The sequence below is a fragment of the Mesoplodon bidens genome (assembly GCF_964165515.1).
Source record: "Mesoplodon bidens genome assembly, chromosome: 8".
Lineage (NCBI taxonomy): Eukaryota > Metazoa > Chordata > Mammalia > Artiodactyla > Ziphiidae > Mesoplodon > Mesoplodon bidens.
Window position 1 is genome coordinate 18,679,677 of NC_138165.1, and position 16,451 is coordinate 18,696,127.

The 16,451-nt window shown below is 37.9% G+C and overlaps 1 protein-coding gene across 4 annotated transcripts in view; it reads right to left on the reverse strand.

Moving 5' to 3' along the window:
• Nucleotides 1-13,928: 13,928 nt before the first annotated feature.
• UBE2E3 (ubiquitin conjugating enzyme E2 E3) overlaps nucleotides 13,929-16,451 on the reverse strand; it is a 90,132-nt gene continuing 87,609 nt past the window's right edge. For all 4 annotated transcript variants that reach the window (XM_081242973.1, XM_081242970.1, XM_081242971.1 and 1 more), the window contains 2 exons: nucleotides 16,212-16,359; nucleotides 13,929-14,564 (listed from right to left, as the gene is read on the reverse strand). In XM_081242973.1, coding sequence (XP_081099099.1) covers nucleotides 14,467-14,564; nucleotides 16,212-16,359 — 246 coding nt within the window. In that variant the 3' untranslated portion in view covers nucleotides 13,929-14,466. The remainder of the gene's footprint in view (nucleotides 14,565-16,211; nucleotides 16,360-16,451) is intronic.

Consider the following 16,451-nt stretch of genomic DNA (forward strand, 5'->3'; position numbering starts at 1 on the left):
TATTAGGATTGATTGACAAATATAACTTATTATTCACCTGTATACTAAAAGTTCTCTGTATCATTCTCGTTAAAAAGTTATAGATCAGTTCCCATTTTTAATATTTCAAGAACAGGTCTGGAGAGCGCACTGAACTGGTTTCATTTGGTGACACACTGACATCTAGTGGAGATTTATGGTGTGCTATGGAATACCATACACCCCACAATAACTCCACAGTTCTGGTGGGGGCAGAGAGAAGCAAAAGCACCTTTTGGTCTTTATGCGAAGCATCAAGAAAATATACAAATGAATTAAAAAACAAAGGTACACTTCCTGTATATTTAAGTTTTCCCTTGTTCAATTAAAAATACTGGCCAATTCTCAAGATATTTAATCAGAAGCTGTGGGATGACGTGCGGTGGGTAGCAACAAGCTCCTCAGCACTGTAGTTTGGGAGATCCCAGAAAACCTCCGATTCAGAGTTTAAAGGAACAACATAACTATGTGCTCGGCTGCTCTTCTTTTCCTACAACCATGGCGAGCAAGGCTGGGGGGAGGGGGGCGATGGGGGAGAAGACAAGGCAGGGGAAGGGAGGAAAGGGAAGGAAAATGTGTGGGAAAAGTTTTCTAGGTTTTTCATTACATCCCGTGAGTTAAATTTTGTACCTCTTTGTGGCTAGAATTTTATTAATTCCAGAGGGAGAGTTTCTTTAAGCAAATATATGTGTAACCTTTTTGGCATATCACGAAACATTTATCTAAACCTGCTCACTTAGTACACTGCATTTACTTTGGAATAAAAATATAAAATAAAATGTTTCTACGATTACACTTGGCTTTCACAAATGTCTAGCACCATCATTAAAGTGTGGCTCTGTGTTTCCTCTTCATCCCTTCCAAAGACTACAAGAAGCATAGCTGAGTGGCCTTGGGAGGAAGTAAATCTGACACTCACATTTTTAACACGTGACTATTTAAATTAAGATCAACAAATACCCACTGGAAGATTGTCACAGTCACATCAGATCTGCTTCAGTACCAATTTAACTTTTGTCTCCCCACTTCCCCACCCCCTTTAGTGAAAGTGGGACGGTCTGAGTGCAGCTGGTCTACTGGATCCACACCTGCCTGCTTCCTTGTTTTCTATCGAGCTTCAACCACTGGATGAGACTTCTTGACACCACTGTTTAATGGCTTCGTTATTCCAGTGAACAGGAAAGTTTGAAGAGGATGAATTCTGGAAGCTGGAATAAAGAATTTGTTTTATACTGCTGTGTGCTTAGCCTCTGGTTCTGGCAGACCCTTCCACCACACCTCTTCTGGAGGGAAAAAAAAAAAAAAAAGAAAGAAGAAAAAAAAGAAGGAAAGTGAAAACATCTTACTGTTGGTCTGGAGGAAACATGGGATTAAAAGAAACCTCAAGGATTAGGAAAGTATGGTTTTTCTCTAGAGAGGAACGTGCATGAGTTTGTTCCCACCACACCCAGAATGAGTCTAAATTCTTTAATTCCTTCAGTCTTTCATTTTTGTCTGGGAATCAGAAGAATCATCTAGAAATGATTAGACCAGACCAGCTCTCAAGTGTAAAATCTAGAAGAATCTTACAGCATCTACATTGCTTAATTATAATCAAACACTCTGAAATAAATATGTATCCATTATTGGTCTGTTAAATTAAAAAAAAAGAAATATACTCACTTATGTCCTTCTTGGCAATTAAGAGTAAACTCCAATCTTCAGAGCCCAGAGACAAAAACAAACAAACAAAAAACAACAAAAAAAGATGCGACACAACCTATTAGCACAAGCAAAAACAATGTTCTAATAGTGAAGCTTCATGCTGTACTCAAAAATGTAATTATCCATACAATTTGCAATTGTATTGTTTTACTGCTTAAAAAAAGTCTCTCCAGACACTTTACACTGCTCAGTGTTTTACTACTAAACAAAATTCTCCCATCATTTTCCCAACATTTCTGCAGTGCTGTTCATTGTTTTTTGTTCAGTTATATAATTGAGGAAAGTCAGGCCCAGAGAAGTTAAAAAAAAAAATCCACTTACAGAATAAGACAGTACATAAGAAATTTGAAAGCTTAGTTACTCTATCACAGGCTGGTGTTTAATTAAACTATTTTGACCCTAGAGTTCAGAATCTGAAGACCCAGGAGTTAGAACTGAAATAACTATTATTGCAGTGTTTTACTCACGAAGTAACTATTGTGGATACATCAATGACCTTTAATTACTCTAAGTGATAATACAACTAAAATTTAAAAGTTGTGATCTCTCTATTCATTTCTTTCAAGACAAAGTGTCAAAATATGTCAGGCGAAAACTCTTGGTAATTAGTTTTCATATATGTGTAATACATATTTTATTTGAAGGTAACGTTTTATTTTGGAAATGATGATCTTAAAGATTCCTGGGGGCTTCCCTGGTGGCGCGGTGGTTGAGAGTCCGCCTGCCAATGCAGGGGACGCGGGTTCATGCCCTGGTCCGGGAAGATCCCACGTGCCGCGGAGCGGCTGGGCCCGTGAGCCATGGCCGCTGGGCCTGCGCGTCCGGAGCCTGTGCTCCGCAACGGGAGAGGCCACAACAGTGAGAGGCCCGCGTACCGCAAAAGAAAAAAAAAAAGATTCCTGGGTAGGACCTGGACTTAAGAGCTAAGGTTACTATCCCTACTGTGTTAAATAAGCAGATTGCAGTGATTTTCAGAGAAGCCGTGAGTCCTTTGGGTGTAAATGTGTCCTCCTAAGTCACTCTTCTAGTTCCGTTGTCCCAGGTATGCCACTACATAGTAGACAGGAACTGAGTCTTCCAGACATGTTCCAGACAACTTCGAGACAAGTTGTAGATGCTAAAGAAGCGGTGACTCTGAAGTTCAGTCCATGGGTGTGTTATATGAAATGAATCTAGAGAAGTGGTCAGAGTACCTGTGCACAGTATATTCACTGTCAGAAAAAGAATTTACAGTAACATTACATAATGTATACGAATACAGAATGCCCCAGTCTTTGTGATCTTGGCTTCTCTGGAAATGTAGAAAAAAATAGAAACAGGTCTGACTTACAGAATCCGAGGAAACTTTCTATTGATCTCTTTATCCTTCCAGAATTAGGAGAGCAGGCAATACAGTATCTTTAACCCCAGCTCAAAGGAGTAAACCTTTTCCCAAAGCTTAAATGGGATGGACGTTTTCTCCACATCACAGTGCCCTCTCCTAAATCAACCATCAACATCCTCCATCAACAAACAGAACCCACAACTAAGTGCAGAAGGACGGTGCTTCTGCTGTTGCTCTTCAGATGTCCCCACTGGAGTGTTCTCATGTTGTGGGCTTTTGGCATCCTAACACCCAGTCTTCCCCTAATGATAACCACAGAATTACATAAATCCCGCTTTGAAAGTACACGGAGAGAAAATACATTTCCAGCAAATCACTAGGAAAGCTCTAACAAGCTGCAAATAAGAAAGAATACAAAATGATTTCTAATTTAAGTAACAAAATACAGGGCTTTAGAGATGCTCTTCATTGCAATCTTCCAGCCAGGCCTTAAATAAGGAAATGCTGTCTTAGCAAGGTGCCTGAGGAGAGGTATTAACCAGGGGAATCAAATGAAACTGAGGAGACACAATCAACATGAGACCTAAAAACCTCTGCTCCTTTAGACTCACTTCAACAACATTTGCAAACCCTCCCCTTTGATGTTAACTCTTGTGAGCCTAACAGTTAACTTTAAACCTGGAAAGTTTTGTGCCCATGTTTAAATGTGGCCGAATACTCGTTAATCTTTCTAGAAACATATCACTATAATGAAAATAAAAACAAGTGGTGCCATACGCCAAACTGATACACAGTGCTCATCCCCTGATTATGTACTTGCCTACACTTGGAATGTCATTTTATGAAGGCGCTTACATATAGTTAGTAAGTAAGCTAAAACCCTTCCAAATATTCAAATCCAGCAAAAAAAAAAAAAAAGTACAAAGTTGCCCACTCATCACTGAATTATTCTGGATTGAACAGAAGGCTAAATTTCAGCACTGCCAAATGCTATTAGGCACAGAAGCAATGCACCATCTGTCTTGAAGTAACAAGTATATCAATTCAGATATAAAATACTGGTATGCCAAGCAAAGTATCTTAAGCAATCTATTTTCTGATGCTTGAAACTTAACACAGCCAGCAACAAGGTTATATGCATCAATACTTTGAACTACTAGTAGTAAAAGAAATTATAAAAGTGTCAGAGCATCAAAGAGTTGTAGTCCTATGAGCAAGAAGGCCTTGAAGAAGAGTCAGAAGATTAAGGAAGTTTTCTCAATGAGTCACTACTGCTATTTCTCTGAGAAAATATTTTTAAGTGATAGATAGAACGGCTGCCATTGGCCAGAATGACTCTGGTATTTCACTAAAAACCAGTGCATCTGAACCTACTACTGAAATAGATGCTGCTTCATCATATGGGGGCGTACTGATGTCATGACAGAAAGCTGGGCTTCTAAGGAGTTTGGACTTTACTCTGAAAACAGTGGGCAGCCACTGAAGTCTGTGAGCAAGGAGTGTGCTTACTCTGGGAAGATCAATGTGACGTCAGCATGAAGAAGAGATTGGAGTCCTCTGTATGGACAAGAGGGTGACTTAAAAGACTCCTGCAGATAAGGGCCTGAATTAGACCTAGGACTGAAAAATCTGAGAACAGAATCCAAACATGCTGTCCTTCAGAAATAAAGTGAAAAGCCAGCAAGTATCAGCCTGTGTAAGTGTGAGATAGTCTAAAGAATATTATTATGATTAATTTAGGTTAAGAAAGAAGAGTCATACCCTATTTAAGTTCAGATAATTAGTTGGGTATAAATGTGCAATAATCACACAGCAAAAGTACTGTTCAGCAAGACTCAATCAGGATAAAAGCTAAGTATTTCTTAATTCCTGACTCTCTAGGCAAAATTAAGTGGTTGAGCCAATTGTGATTTGGGTCTGTCACTGACCAGGTTTTCAGAGAAAATAAGCTAAGAAGTGCCCCGTTTCTTATGTATGAACCTTGGAAGCAGGAAGTCAGGACAGGAGCAGGGAAAGGGAAACACAATAGAAGGTATGAGTCCTGGTCCTTAGCTCACTGCCCCATGGGTTCTCTGGAAATGAAACTTGTCCTTCAAATTCCCTACTTCCTGAGCAAGGTAAAGGAATAGAAGGCCTGGAACTGGAAGTGTCTTACCATGGAACCAGGGGTAAAGTCAGGGTAATAGGAGTTGGCATCTCTGTATCCTTCTCTCACTACTACGTTACAAAGTAGACCTGGGGTAAACACTGCTCTGTTTTCTAGAATCATCTGAATGGGCAAGAAAGGATTCTTGATTAGCCATTTTCCTGAAAGCTCTCTGTGCTTACCTAGGACATCTCTTTTCCTGACTAGACTTTGATGAGCTCTTTGGGAAATGTTAAGTTTCTCCCGCTTCCAGCATGTAAAGCAGCATTAGTGATAAATACTTAAATTTGTTGATTTAAAATTTTAAATCTAGTTAAGTTTGGTGTCAAGGTAGATTCTTCAATGAAAAGGAAAATCACTTTAAGGAAAGAAAATATTAAGGTACTCAAGATTCAAGTCAGCTAATAATTGCTAACCATACTTGATGAAGAACAGCCATTCCAGACACTAGGGGAATTTTAATTACTTGTTCATTATTAACATGTAACTATAAAATCAAAGGCCCGTCTAGCTAAACAATTCACTTAACCATTCATTTATTCTCTTGACAATAAATGACCACTCTCCGGGGCACAGAGGAGTCACACAGACACATGAGGTCTGGTCCCCCCATCCTCCCTTTCAGCCAATAACCACTTCCTACTTTGTGGAGGAGTAGAAGCCACAAGAAAGCTTCCCACTACCACAACTACCCTCCAGCCTGGACCTATCCCCTTGCCCTCTGCTTGTTCTCCTATTAACTATGGATGGAACGAGATGTTGCATTCCCAGCAAAGGACAATCACTTCACTTGTGTGCTACATCCCATCTTCTCCTGCCTAACTAGTAGAGCTCAAGAGTTTCGTGAAGGTCAGTACTGCTTTAAGTGGGGATACTGTGCTTCCCAAGAGCTCCTAGTCTATTCAGGAAGAGAAAGAAATGTCCAAGGGAAGTGCAGGGGGCTTTGGAAACACCCCAAGTACAAATGATTTTCTCAAGGACATTGCTTCTCTGCCCTACTCATCCGTTTCTCCCTCTCTGTTCATCTTTCCCATCAACATACAGTGTAATTCTCCCCCATCTTAAAAAAAGAAAACGACTCTCCATTTCTCTATTGCAAAACTGTCAGAAGCCTAGTTTCTATTACCTTTGGCACTTACTCCAACAGAGCTTTTGATCTCGCCACTCCAACAAAACGACGCTTGCCGTCAGTTGCTAAATAAAATGGCCATTTCGGTCCACATCTGCATCTTAGGTGGCTCATCAGTCGCATGTGAAGCTGTAGATCATTCCCACCTCCGTGAGACTTTTCACCTCCTTTTCAGGTCCCCACTCTCTCCAAGGCTTCTCCTTTTTACTTCCTGATTGCTCCTTCCTGGGTTCCTTTGCTGATTCCTCGTGTCTGTCCTCAGCTTAATGTTGGAGTGCCCAGACTTCTTTCTTCTCTAGCAGCACTCATTTCCTTGATGATCTCATCCAGTCCCATAGCTGTAAATATCACCTATCCACTCATGAATCCCAAATGTTGTGCCTGGCCCAGAACTAACTCCTGAATTCCAGATCCAGATGTCCGCTGCTCTGACGCCTCCATCTGGATGCTTAACAGGCACTTCCAACTTAACCTGTCAAAAGCGAAGCTCTTCATCTTTCTCCAGTCCTGCTGCATGCCCCCACCTGCCGCCCCCAGGTTCCTCACTTTAATTAACTACAACTCCAGCCTTCTAGTTTGCTCAGGTGCCAAACTTTGACTCCTTTTTCACACCACATAGTTAGATCTATGATCAAATCTTATTGGCTACCTTGAACCAGAATCTGATCGTTTCTTACCATCTACACTAATGCCATCCAGGTTGGAGTCATCAGTATCCCTAGCCTGGCTCCCTCTCCTCCTCCCCCACAAGTCTTTTTCCTAACGGTAATCAGAAATTCTCAAACAGGTCATAAACCTATCATTCTTTGGCTAAAAAACCCTCCAGTGGCTTCCATCTTACTTAGAGTACTACCCAAACTCCTCACAAGGCACTCCACACACTACGTGGCCCTACGTGACCTGTTCAGCTGTCATCTTCTTGACTTTGCCTCTTGCTGTTCTAGTTGCTGCTTTCTCTGCCCCACCTTCTCCGGGCCCTTGCTGGTTTCGGCAAACACTGAGCATGCTCCTGCCCCCAGGTCTTTTCATTTGCTATTTCCTTTGCCTGCAATTCTCTTCACCCCGCGTGGCTTATCCCTCACCATCTTCAGCTCCTGACTCATCTTTTTGGTGAGGTCTTCTCTGATCACCCTTTCACAACTGCACTGCAACCTCCCCTTTCTCCCTCTCAGCACACTCCCTACTTCTCTTACCCGTTTTGTTTTTGACATAGCACTTACCGTCATATACATACACTTTTCCCCCCTTTTTAAACTTTGTCGCCTTGAACTGGAAAGTAAACGCCCTAAGGATAGGGATTTTTGTGTGCTTTGTTCACTGCTAGTCCTAAGTATCTAAACCAATGTTAGTGAAATGAATTGGATCCCTGATTTCTAGGGGTTCGTGATCAAGGGAGGTGACATACAAATAAAATGTGTCATTAAAAAATGTGAATTGGTAGAGCCACTATGGAGAACAGTATGGAGGTTCCTTAAAAAACTAAAAATAGAACTACCATATGACCCAGCAATCCCACTACTAGGCATATACCCTGAGAAAACCATAATTCCAAAAGAGACATGTACCAAAATGTTCATTGCAGCTCTATTCACAATAGCCCGGAGCTGGAAACAACCTAAGTGTCCATCATCGGATGAATGGATAAAGAAGATGTGGCACATATATACAATGGAATATTACTCAGCCATAAAAAGAAACGAAACTGAGCTATTTGTAATGAGGTGGATAGACCTAGAGTCTGTCATACAGAGTGAAGTAAGTCAGAAAGAGAAAGACAAATACCGTATGCTAACTCATATATACGGAATTTAAAAAAAAAAAAAAAAAGTCATGAAGGACCTGGGGCAAAACGGGAATAAAGACACAGACCTACTTGAGAATGGACTTGAGGATATGGGGAGGGGGAAGGGTAAGCTGTGACAAAGCGAAAGAGAGGCATGGACATATATACACTACCAAACATAAGGTAGATAGATAGTGGGAAGCAGCCGCAGAGCACAGGGAGATCAGCTCGGTGCTTTGTGACCGCCTGGAGGGGTGGGATGGGGAGGGTGGGAGGGAGGGAGATGCATGAGGGAAGGGATGTGGGAACAGATGTATATGTATGACTGATTCACTTTGTTATAAAGCAGAAACTAATTTAAAAAATTAAAAAAAAAATTACCGAAGAAAAAACTGTCCCACATGAATACTTAAAATGACCTTTACCATTTGGGAATTGCGTGGCCAGGGAAAGAGTTCAGCAGAGGGCTAACGTGCTCCTAAAAAATGATAAAGGAATCAGGCAAGGGGTGCCAGCAATATCTCTGCAATTCAGCTTTACTCCCTCACCTTGTGTTCCTTATTATTCCTCTTCTTCATCACTAGGGAGATGAAGGCATGACATGCTCATATAAAGACTTGTCATAAAGCACTCCGGTCTCAGTCCTAGAGAATCTTTAACGTTCCTTACGCACTTGCCCCAAGTATCAGAACTTCTCTTGGTGACCAACAATGCTCAGTAACCCTTTCTCCATGGGTTTATCTCTCTCCCCTCTCGGTGTGAGATGGGCCTGGAGCAGTAAGCAGCCAACATACTTGAATTTGCTTAGCCAACTTACGAAATACTCATGTTACAATGAGAAGGTGGAATTACACTTCTGGAATTAGGGAGCTTTTACCCTGTCACCTTTCAATTACACCTACTGGCTCAGGAATAACATGGGGCAATAAAGAAAAAAAGTGGCCTGTCTGGTTCTTTGTCCTATTCTATTTCCCTTTCTCACAGAAGATAGAAGTGGGAAAGAAAAACAAAATGAAGAGATTTGGATAATATTTCAATGACTAACTTTCAACACTCCAGGACTGCCCCCCGCCCTTGTACTACTATACAGTACAGTATACTTGTTCCTTTTCCCTAAAATATTTCTCTTAAAAGAAATTTTTTCAAAAGCTACCACTTTTCATTTTTCCTATTAGATACCCCTAAAAGAATACTGTAAGAAGATACATATATTCCATTATCTTTTTCCTTTTTACCAGTAAAAAGGAATAGGAGAAATATATCAACTAAGACAGTAATGATAATGGGAAATGATGTACATTTTGTAGGACAGAAAGCATTTTGGTATATTTAAGGACTTTTAAAATTACAAGATTAATTCATTTCCATTTTCAACAAGTAGGCATTAAGTAGGTTATGAAAATAACCCATTGCTACTTCTCACATTTCAGGTTTACAGGAATATCACCTACCATGTATAAAGCACTGAATCAGTATGATGGGGGATTAAAGAAGACAGGACTTATATGCTTTACATTGTCCGTGGATAACCTTATAGAGAAGATTACACCCATGATATTCATTCATTCAGCAAACATATATCATGTTATATATTGGGCTAAGATACAGAGACAAGGACTATAGATATTATCCTCCAAAAGCTCACTATCCAGAGTATGTATAAAGTGTTAAACTGAATATAATAAAGTATCAAAATGCATGCTAGAGATATTGGATATTCAGAGTAGTCTGAAAGACAGTAATTATTTTCAAAGCATCAAATAGTATTAAGAATGTTTAACATCATATAGATTAGATAAAACTTACCTAATTATACTAATATTTTCATAGCTAAATCAGCAGGGACATCTGTTTGATTTCTCATTCAGTAGAAAATGGATACACATTAGCAAAGATGTGTTCTCCTCTGCTAACAAGAGGGAAAAATCTATTTGGACAGGAAAAAAACTATTTAAGAATGTATTCATCTCTGCATGCATCACAGTGCCTGAAAGGACATTCAATTAGCAAACTCTTAAAATTTGTAGAATAAACTCACCATGGAGGTCAGTTAAGGTGGTACATAGTATAACTACCCTCCCCCCTCCACCCCCCTCCACCCAAAAGAAAAAAAGAAAGAAAAAAGAATTCTTGCCCAGAAGGGCACCTGACTTGTTTGATCACACTTGGAAATATGTATACATGCTTGAATTGCTTCTATTATTTCCGATGTTTGTACAGACGGTGTCTCAGAGAAACAGAGAGACTGACAGACTGAAGGTACATGATAGTAAAATGGAAAGGTTTCATCAAAAGAGCTGGACTTGAGATAAACTTTCGGAATTGGAAGATTTGGGGGAAAAACTGCTTTTAATGTTCTATGTTAAAAAGACCTGCATAATTGGCTTTAGCCTCACTGGATTTCAGCAAGGTAACCTACAGATACAAAAGATTTAAAGTCAATTTATAGTTCTCTAAATGCACTCACTGGTAATATCTAGGTTGATTCTGTCTGACAAGGCTTTAACACCAGTTATCCACACCAGTTCTAGAAATTCACTTCATAACTATCATTCCACTGTGTAGAAACATCCTATTACGCACTGGAGCGGTTCACTTAAATCACTTAAGAACTTTATCAAAAAAAGGTTAACAAACTAGTTACAAAAAAATGTTATTTCAAATAATGCCTATCTACTAAAATGTAATTATGAATTATTTTTTATTATTTCGGTATTACTTGAAAAAACTTAATTGAAACATGAAACAAGGGATTTATTTACATATTCTATTCACCTAAAGTAAGAAGCACTAACTGAAATATAAGTGGATAATTCTTGTAGAATCATTAGCTCAACCCCTTCAAATCATTTGCAATGGTTTTATGAAAATTATTAATGCTTCAAATCATGCCATGATCCTGTCCAAAGACCACAGTATGTCAGCTGAAGACGTGCAAATGTACTGCATTAACATGACTAGGACACAGGTTACTATGTGATGCCACAGGACTGAAACTGACTTGAGTTTTACAATGCAGTCATTCTTGTATTGCTGTAAGAACACACATGGGCAAGCAGAGGACTGACTCCAAGTACACAGCACCTCCACGTCCTTATTAGAAAGAGTTAACATACACACGGGCCAAATCAAACCTACGAATTTTATCCCTGTGACACGTTAGGATATCCTAGTTTAGGAAAAAAAAAAAAAAAGGCAATGTCTAGATAACTAATGTATCTTCTTATTTTGAAAAAGGTTATCATTAAATGATTGATAAATTTATCAATATATATCTTCTGATGTGGTCATGTGATGCACGGTTAAATAAATTTAAAATAACATCATTTATCTCATTTTCCAAATTAAAAAAGGGAAGCCAGTGATATTAAAAGTATTCTTATGACAAATGTCTGAGACAGAAGATAAATAAACATACCTTGTATTCATTGGAATCAATTAATAAAGGCTTATTTTGTAAGGTTCCATTTGAGACTAAAATAGAAGATTAAAATAAGGATTGACTAAAATGCAAAATTGTACTTTATCTTATAGATTACCTTTCAGAAGTTTTCTAATTTATGTATACCCGCTTTTACATATAAACATATATATATTAAATACTAACTGTAATGCTATAAACAAAAACTCTTAGCCTTGTGGTAAAGAATGGGGGCTGTACCTCCGCATCATACTGGCTGTGTAATCTGCATCAAGTTGTTTAACCTGTCCATGAATCAGTTCTATTCTGTCAACTAAGGATCATCAGAGTGTCTCTCTCCTGAAGCTTTCTGAGGGATATTAAACAAGATCAGGCACCTCAGTAACTAAGTGGAGCCTGGCATGTAGTGGTTTGTGCACTGCATGGCCCCTCTGAGGGCACATGATCATAATTAGAACCCTCCAGGCTCAACGGGGTACACGGTACTATGGCCATTCTTGAATACTTACATTACATTTGGACTTGTAAAATTTGCTCTTAATGAATAAGAAAAAGTCTAGGTTTAAAATATCACAATTTACATCTAGAACAAAGTTCCATGGGGGGAAAAAAAAACCTATTTGTAGTACACATGGATGGACATCTATGTAACTGGGAAGTGGATCAAAAATAGAAAAGATTTTTTAAAATTCAGAATTTTAAGAGAACCTAATAGTAGGAACCGAAATGATGACTTATTACTCAGTCCGTGTGAAACTGTGGCCTGATCCCAGCAAGAGAAAGTGGAACAAGCATAACAAATTTTGTAAGGTTAGAATGACTGAGTTTGAGGACTAAGGACTAATAGAGAACAGGGAAATAATGAAATTAACTTCTTCTGAGTTTTACATAAGAGATGAAAGTGTCTTATTTAAGGCCACAAAGGTAGTTTGTGGAAGAGCCACAAATATTTTTATGTCACCAGTTCTCTCCACTCTGTCCCAGGTGAGTATGGGACACAGCCTACAAGTAAGCAGTTTGGTGGTAGTAATTAGGCTGATAGCAAATGAAGGAAGTCAAAGGATAGCATCTCCAAACATCCTGATACTCACTATGATGAATGCTTTTCTAGGACTAAGAGAGAAGTTTATTAACCTAGGATGCAGAATGTACAATATTGAAAGTGGGTAAAAACTACTTTCTACAGCTCACCTACATAGAAATCCTTATAGCTTACATAAAAGATGCCCATTCTCATCTCATTAACTTGAACTCCAGTACAGATTATTAGTTACTGCTTAAAATAGTGAAGGCTCAGAGGTTTTCATAAGCCTAAGCCTGTTTGGTGTACCTTTGTAACGTGGAGAGATTCTTTTTGGTTTTTTTTGGCGGGGGCGGAGAGGCGGGTGTGCATTAAGTGAAAGATAGATATAGAAGTGTAATTTTATTTTTACCCTGATTTAAGACTTCTACTGACAAATACTCAAGTAGGAGTCCATTATTCTTTGTGAGGGTATATACAACTAGAAATGTTTTACTTTATTATCTTGGAGCAATGTATTTTTATGCTAATAATTCCAGCCTATAAATTTTAGGGTGGTATTTTATTTCCATATTTAGGACTGGAGAAGACATTTGCCCATATTCCACAACCTTGGTTACATGACCAGAGAATTACCTCAATAACTATTCCAGTCATAGAAAAAACCATTTATACTCTGTTGACCAATCTGAATATTGAAAAATAAACTAACTCCTATAAGAAATCTAATATTTAATAATTATAACTAGAAAGAAGGAATTCATATAACCTATTAAACCCTTAAAATTCCCTATTCTTTCAACTGAGAAATAATGCCACAACTGCACAGTAACCCAGAGTTCTAGTCTACCTTCAGGGCAGACAAGGGTTTCTATGTTCATCTCTGCCTCTGCTTATATCTGCTGGACTAGTGCATAATAAGAATGGTAACGCACACCAAAAACACCATGAAAATTCAAGAACAGGATTAGAAGTCAAAAATGCATGAAAGACACAGAAGGGCTACCAGATTAAAGTTATTTGACAATGCTGCCCAATGGTGAACAGAAGTCATCATTCTGGAAACAAAATCTTGTAAGCCAGGATTTCACGTTATTTTTAGCTCAAATATCATATTATCAAAGTAGAGCTTTATGTTTTCTTGAGACCAGTGGTTAAAAAACGCAGTTTTGTATATTTAAACTCATGTATTCTCTCATTAGGACTTAAAGGAAAAAAACTCTACACATTTATAAGATTTCAAATGTTTTCAATTTAATAAATGATTTATTTATACTAGTCCTCTGTAGTTAATCTTCATATTCACATTTTTATTTCATCAACAATCATCTCAGACACACCTTCTAACAAGACTGACTTAAAATATTACGACAGGAAACTACGCCTTCAGGAGCATGTTTATTGTGTTTGAGATGATACATCAGGTGCTCTCTGAGCTACAAAGGGTAAAAGGAAATCCTCTCGTTACAAACTGACAAAGGTAAAAGGTAAAACATTTTTCACAACAGCATGAACCACATACTCAGAAATAGATCTGGGTTTAATACAAATGACATAATTCCTAGTCATCTACGGCTACTATTATAACTTCATACAGATAATGAATTAGGCTAAAATGCACTATAATATTTGGTAGACTTCAGGACCAGTATCCTTAGTACATCACAAAATACACTTTGATATCCCAAAGAAGCAAGACTTGCAAGTAGGCGTTTTAAACGTAACTAATCTACAGCTACAAAGTTCTACTCTTGATAGCATTTACCTTTTTGGGGAGTCTCCCAGTCTCCAAAGGATAAAAGCAGAGAGTAGAATCAGTATAACATATACACAGAAGTCCGTATTGTAAAGGCTATAAAGATTTGCAGCACAGTGAGAAGATGCCTTCTGCTCCTTCACACTGCATACAAATTATGTGAATTATGTTGCATATCGCTTGGTCCACTGTCTGGCTATCCTGTCATGTTCTGCTCTGTTGGTCAAATACTGAGTGGCTATGCTTCCAACCAGAGGATCCGCTGGAAAAGTGGAAAGAACATTAAAAGATATTATATGGTGTCTTAAAGGTTCAGTTCTAATAGTCTACTGAACTGAAATGCTGATTTTTCAGCAGCATCTTGATATATAATGGCTAATTTCTCAAAAGAAAAATGTTTGAAGTAACATAATCATCTTTATATTTTAATATTCAAATTAGAAAAGCCTCTTTAAAAAATAAATATTGAGTTGATAAATCTGATTTTTAAAAATGTGTATGCCTTTAACATACAAAAACATTTTCACTCAGCATTTTATTGAACAATAAAAGTGTGCTAGATGATTGTATTTGTTTTTCTACGGATATTTAAAAATTAATTTTTCCAAACTCAGATCCTATGATGCAATGCTATTCAGAATGAAATATTTCCTTCATTCTGTACAATAACACGACTTAAATCATTACCCTTACCTCCATTTGAAAGCTTACTTGCCATTTTGTTTTAAATAGTACTGAGTGAGAAATTGAATCTGAGATGTAAATTTTATTTTGAATTTATTTTTCAAAAACGGTGTACTATGTACTATGTACAACATTTGAAGTACACCAAACGACAGCCAGTAAAACGTAAAGCTCTCTTCCCTCCTGACTCCAACTACTCAGAAGTTTCTCTTCCTGGCAAATAATTTATACCTGTTCACAGCATTTCTACCCAGAGACATTATACACATTTATAACCATTTAGAATATTGTTACACACGTGTGTTTTTTTTCAGTGCCTTGCTTTTTTACTTAATATATCTTAGAGAGTTTTCTCTATCCATTCACATAGAGCTACCTCATTAAGCTACATCCTCTATTAATGGATATGTAGGTTATTTACAATCTTTTGCTTTAATAAAAGATGCCATAATGAATATCCTTCTATATGTCATTCTATCTATCTATTTATCTATCTATCTATCTATCTGTATTTTGGGTATATGTATAACTGCTAGGCCTAATATAACAGTAATAACCTTTGGTGATTGATTAAATATTTAGAAAAAATAAGCCAACTTCTTTAAAAAATGACCACTTAGTAAGAGAGCATATGCGAAATCCCAGGTCTAAACATTATTTTTGCAAGTCAGCTACCCACATTAAAGATCATGTGTGGCAGTTAGGCATTTCTTACAGATTACACACTAATGACTTTATCTCTGAGTTCTTAAAATCATAATGTAGTCTAACTCTCTCATCGGCTATCATTTTAATATCGACTATTACCACATCTAATACAACCAACCATAATCCGAAAAGGAAGGGAGAACAAGAAGCCCTTCAATACTGAGAGACTGCGTTAAAGCACATGGCAGCATGGAAGGAGCAAGAGAAGGAGGCAGTGGTGTAAGAAACATTACTTCACTCCCGTCAAAAGTGGTTTGTACACCTCCATTAATTTAGAAAACAGAGAGTCACCAATGACAGGGAGAAAATAATTATAGGGTAGTATGCCATTAACAAATTAAAGGAAGTTATTGTGAAACTTTTGGTCTATTCTAATTGAAATGGCATTGATAATTTCCTCAAAAAGTGTTTTATGCTGATCTTTGTACCAACAGCATTTACTTCTCAACTTCACTTTAAACTGAAAAAAATGCAGTTTTTGTAGCCTCAATGTATGTGTTAATAAAAATCTGCTTACCAGGGTTGCAGTCTGTCAAAAGAGAACAAATTGACAGCAAAACCTTTGAAATAGTCAAAGCAGGACTCCAGTTGTCTTTAAGGATGTCCAGGCAGATGACTCCCTGACTATTGATGTTGCAGTGATAGATTCTGGTGCGGAAAGTAACCTAAGGGCAGTGACATTAAAGACAGAAAGAAAATAAAAAGCTTTATTACCAACCAGAACTCTCACTAGCAAAAACGAAGTGGAACATATCAC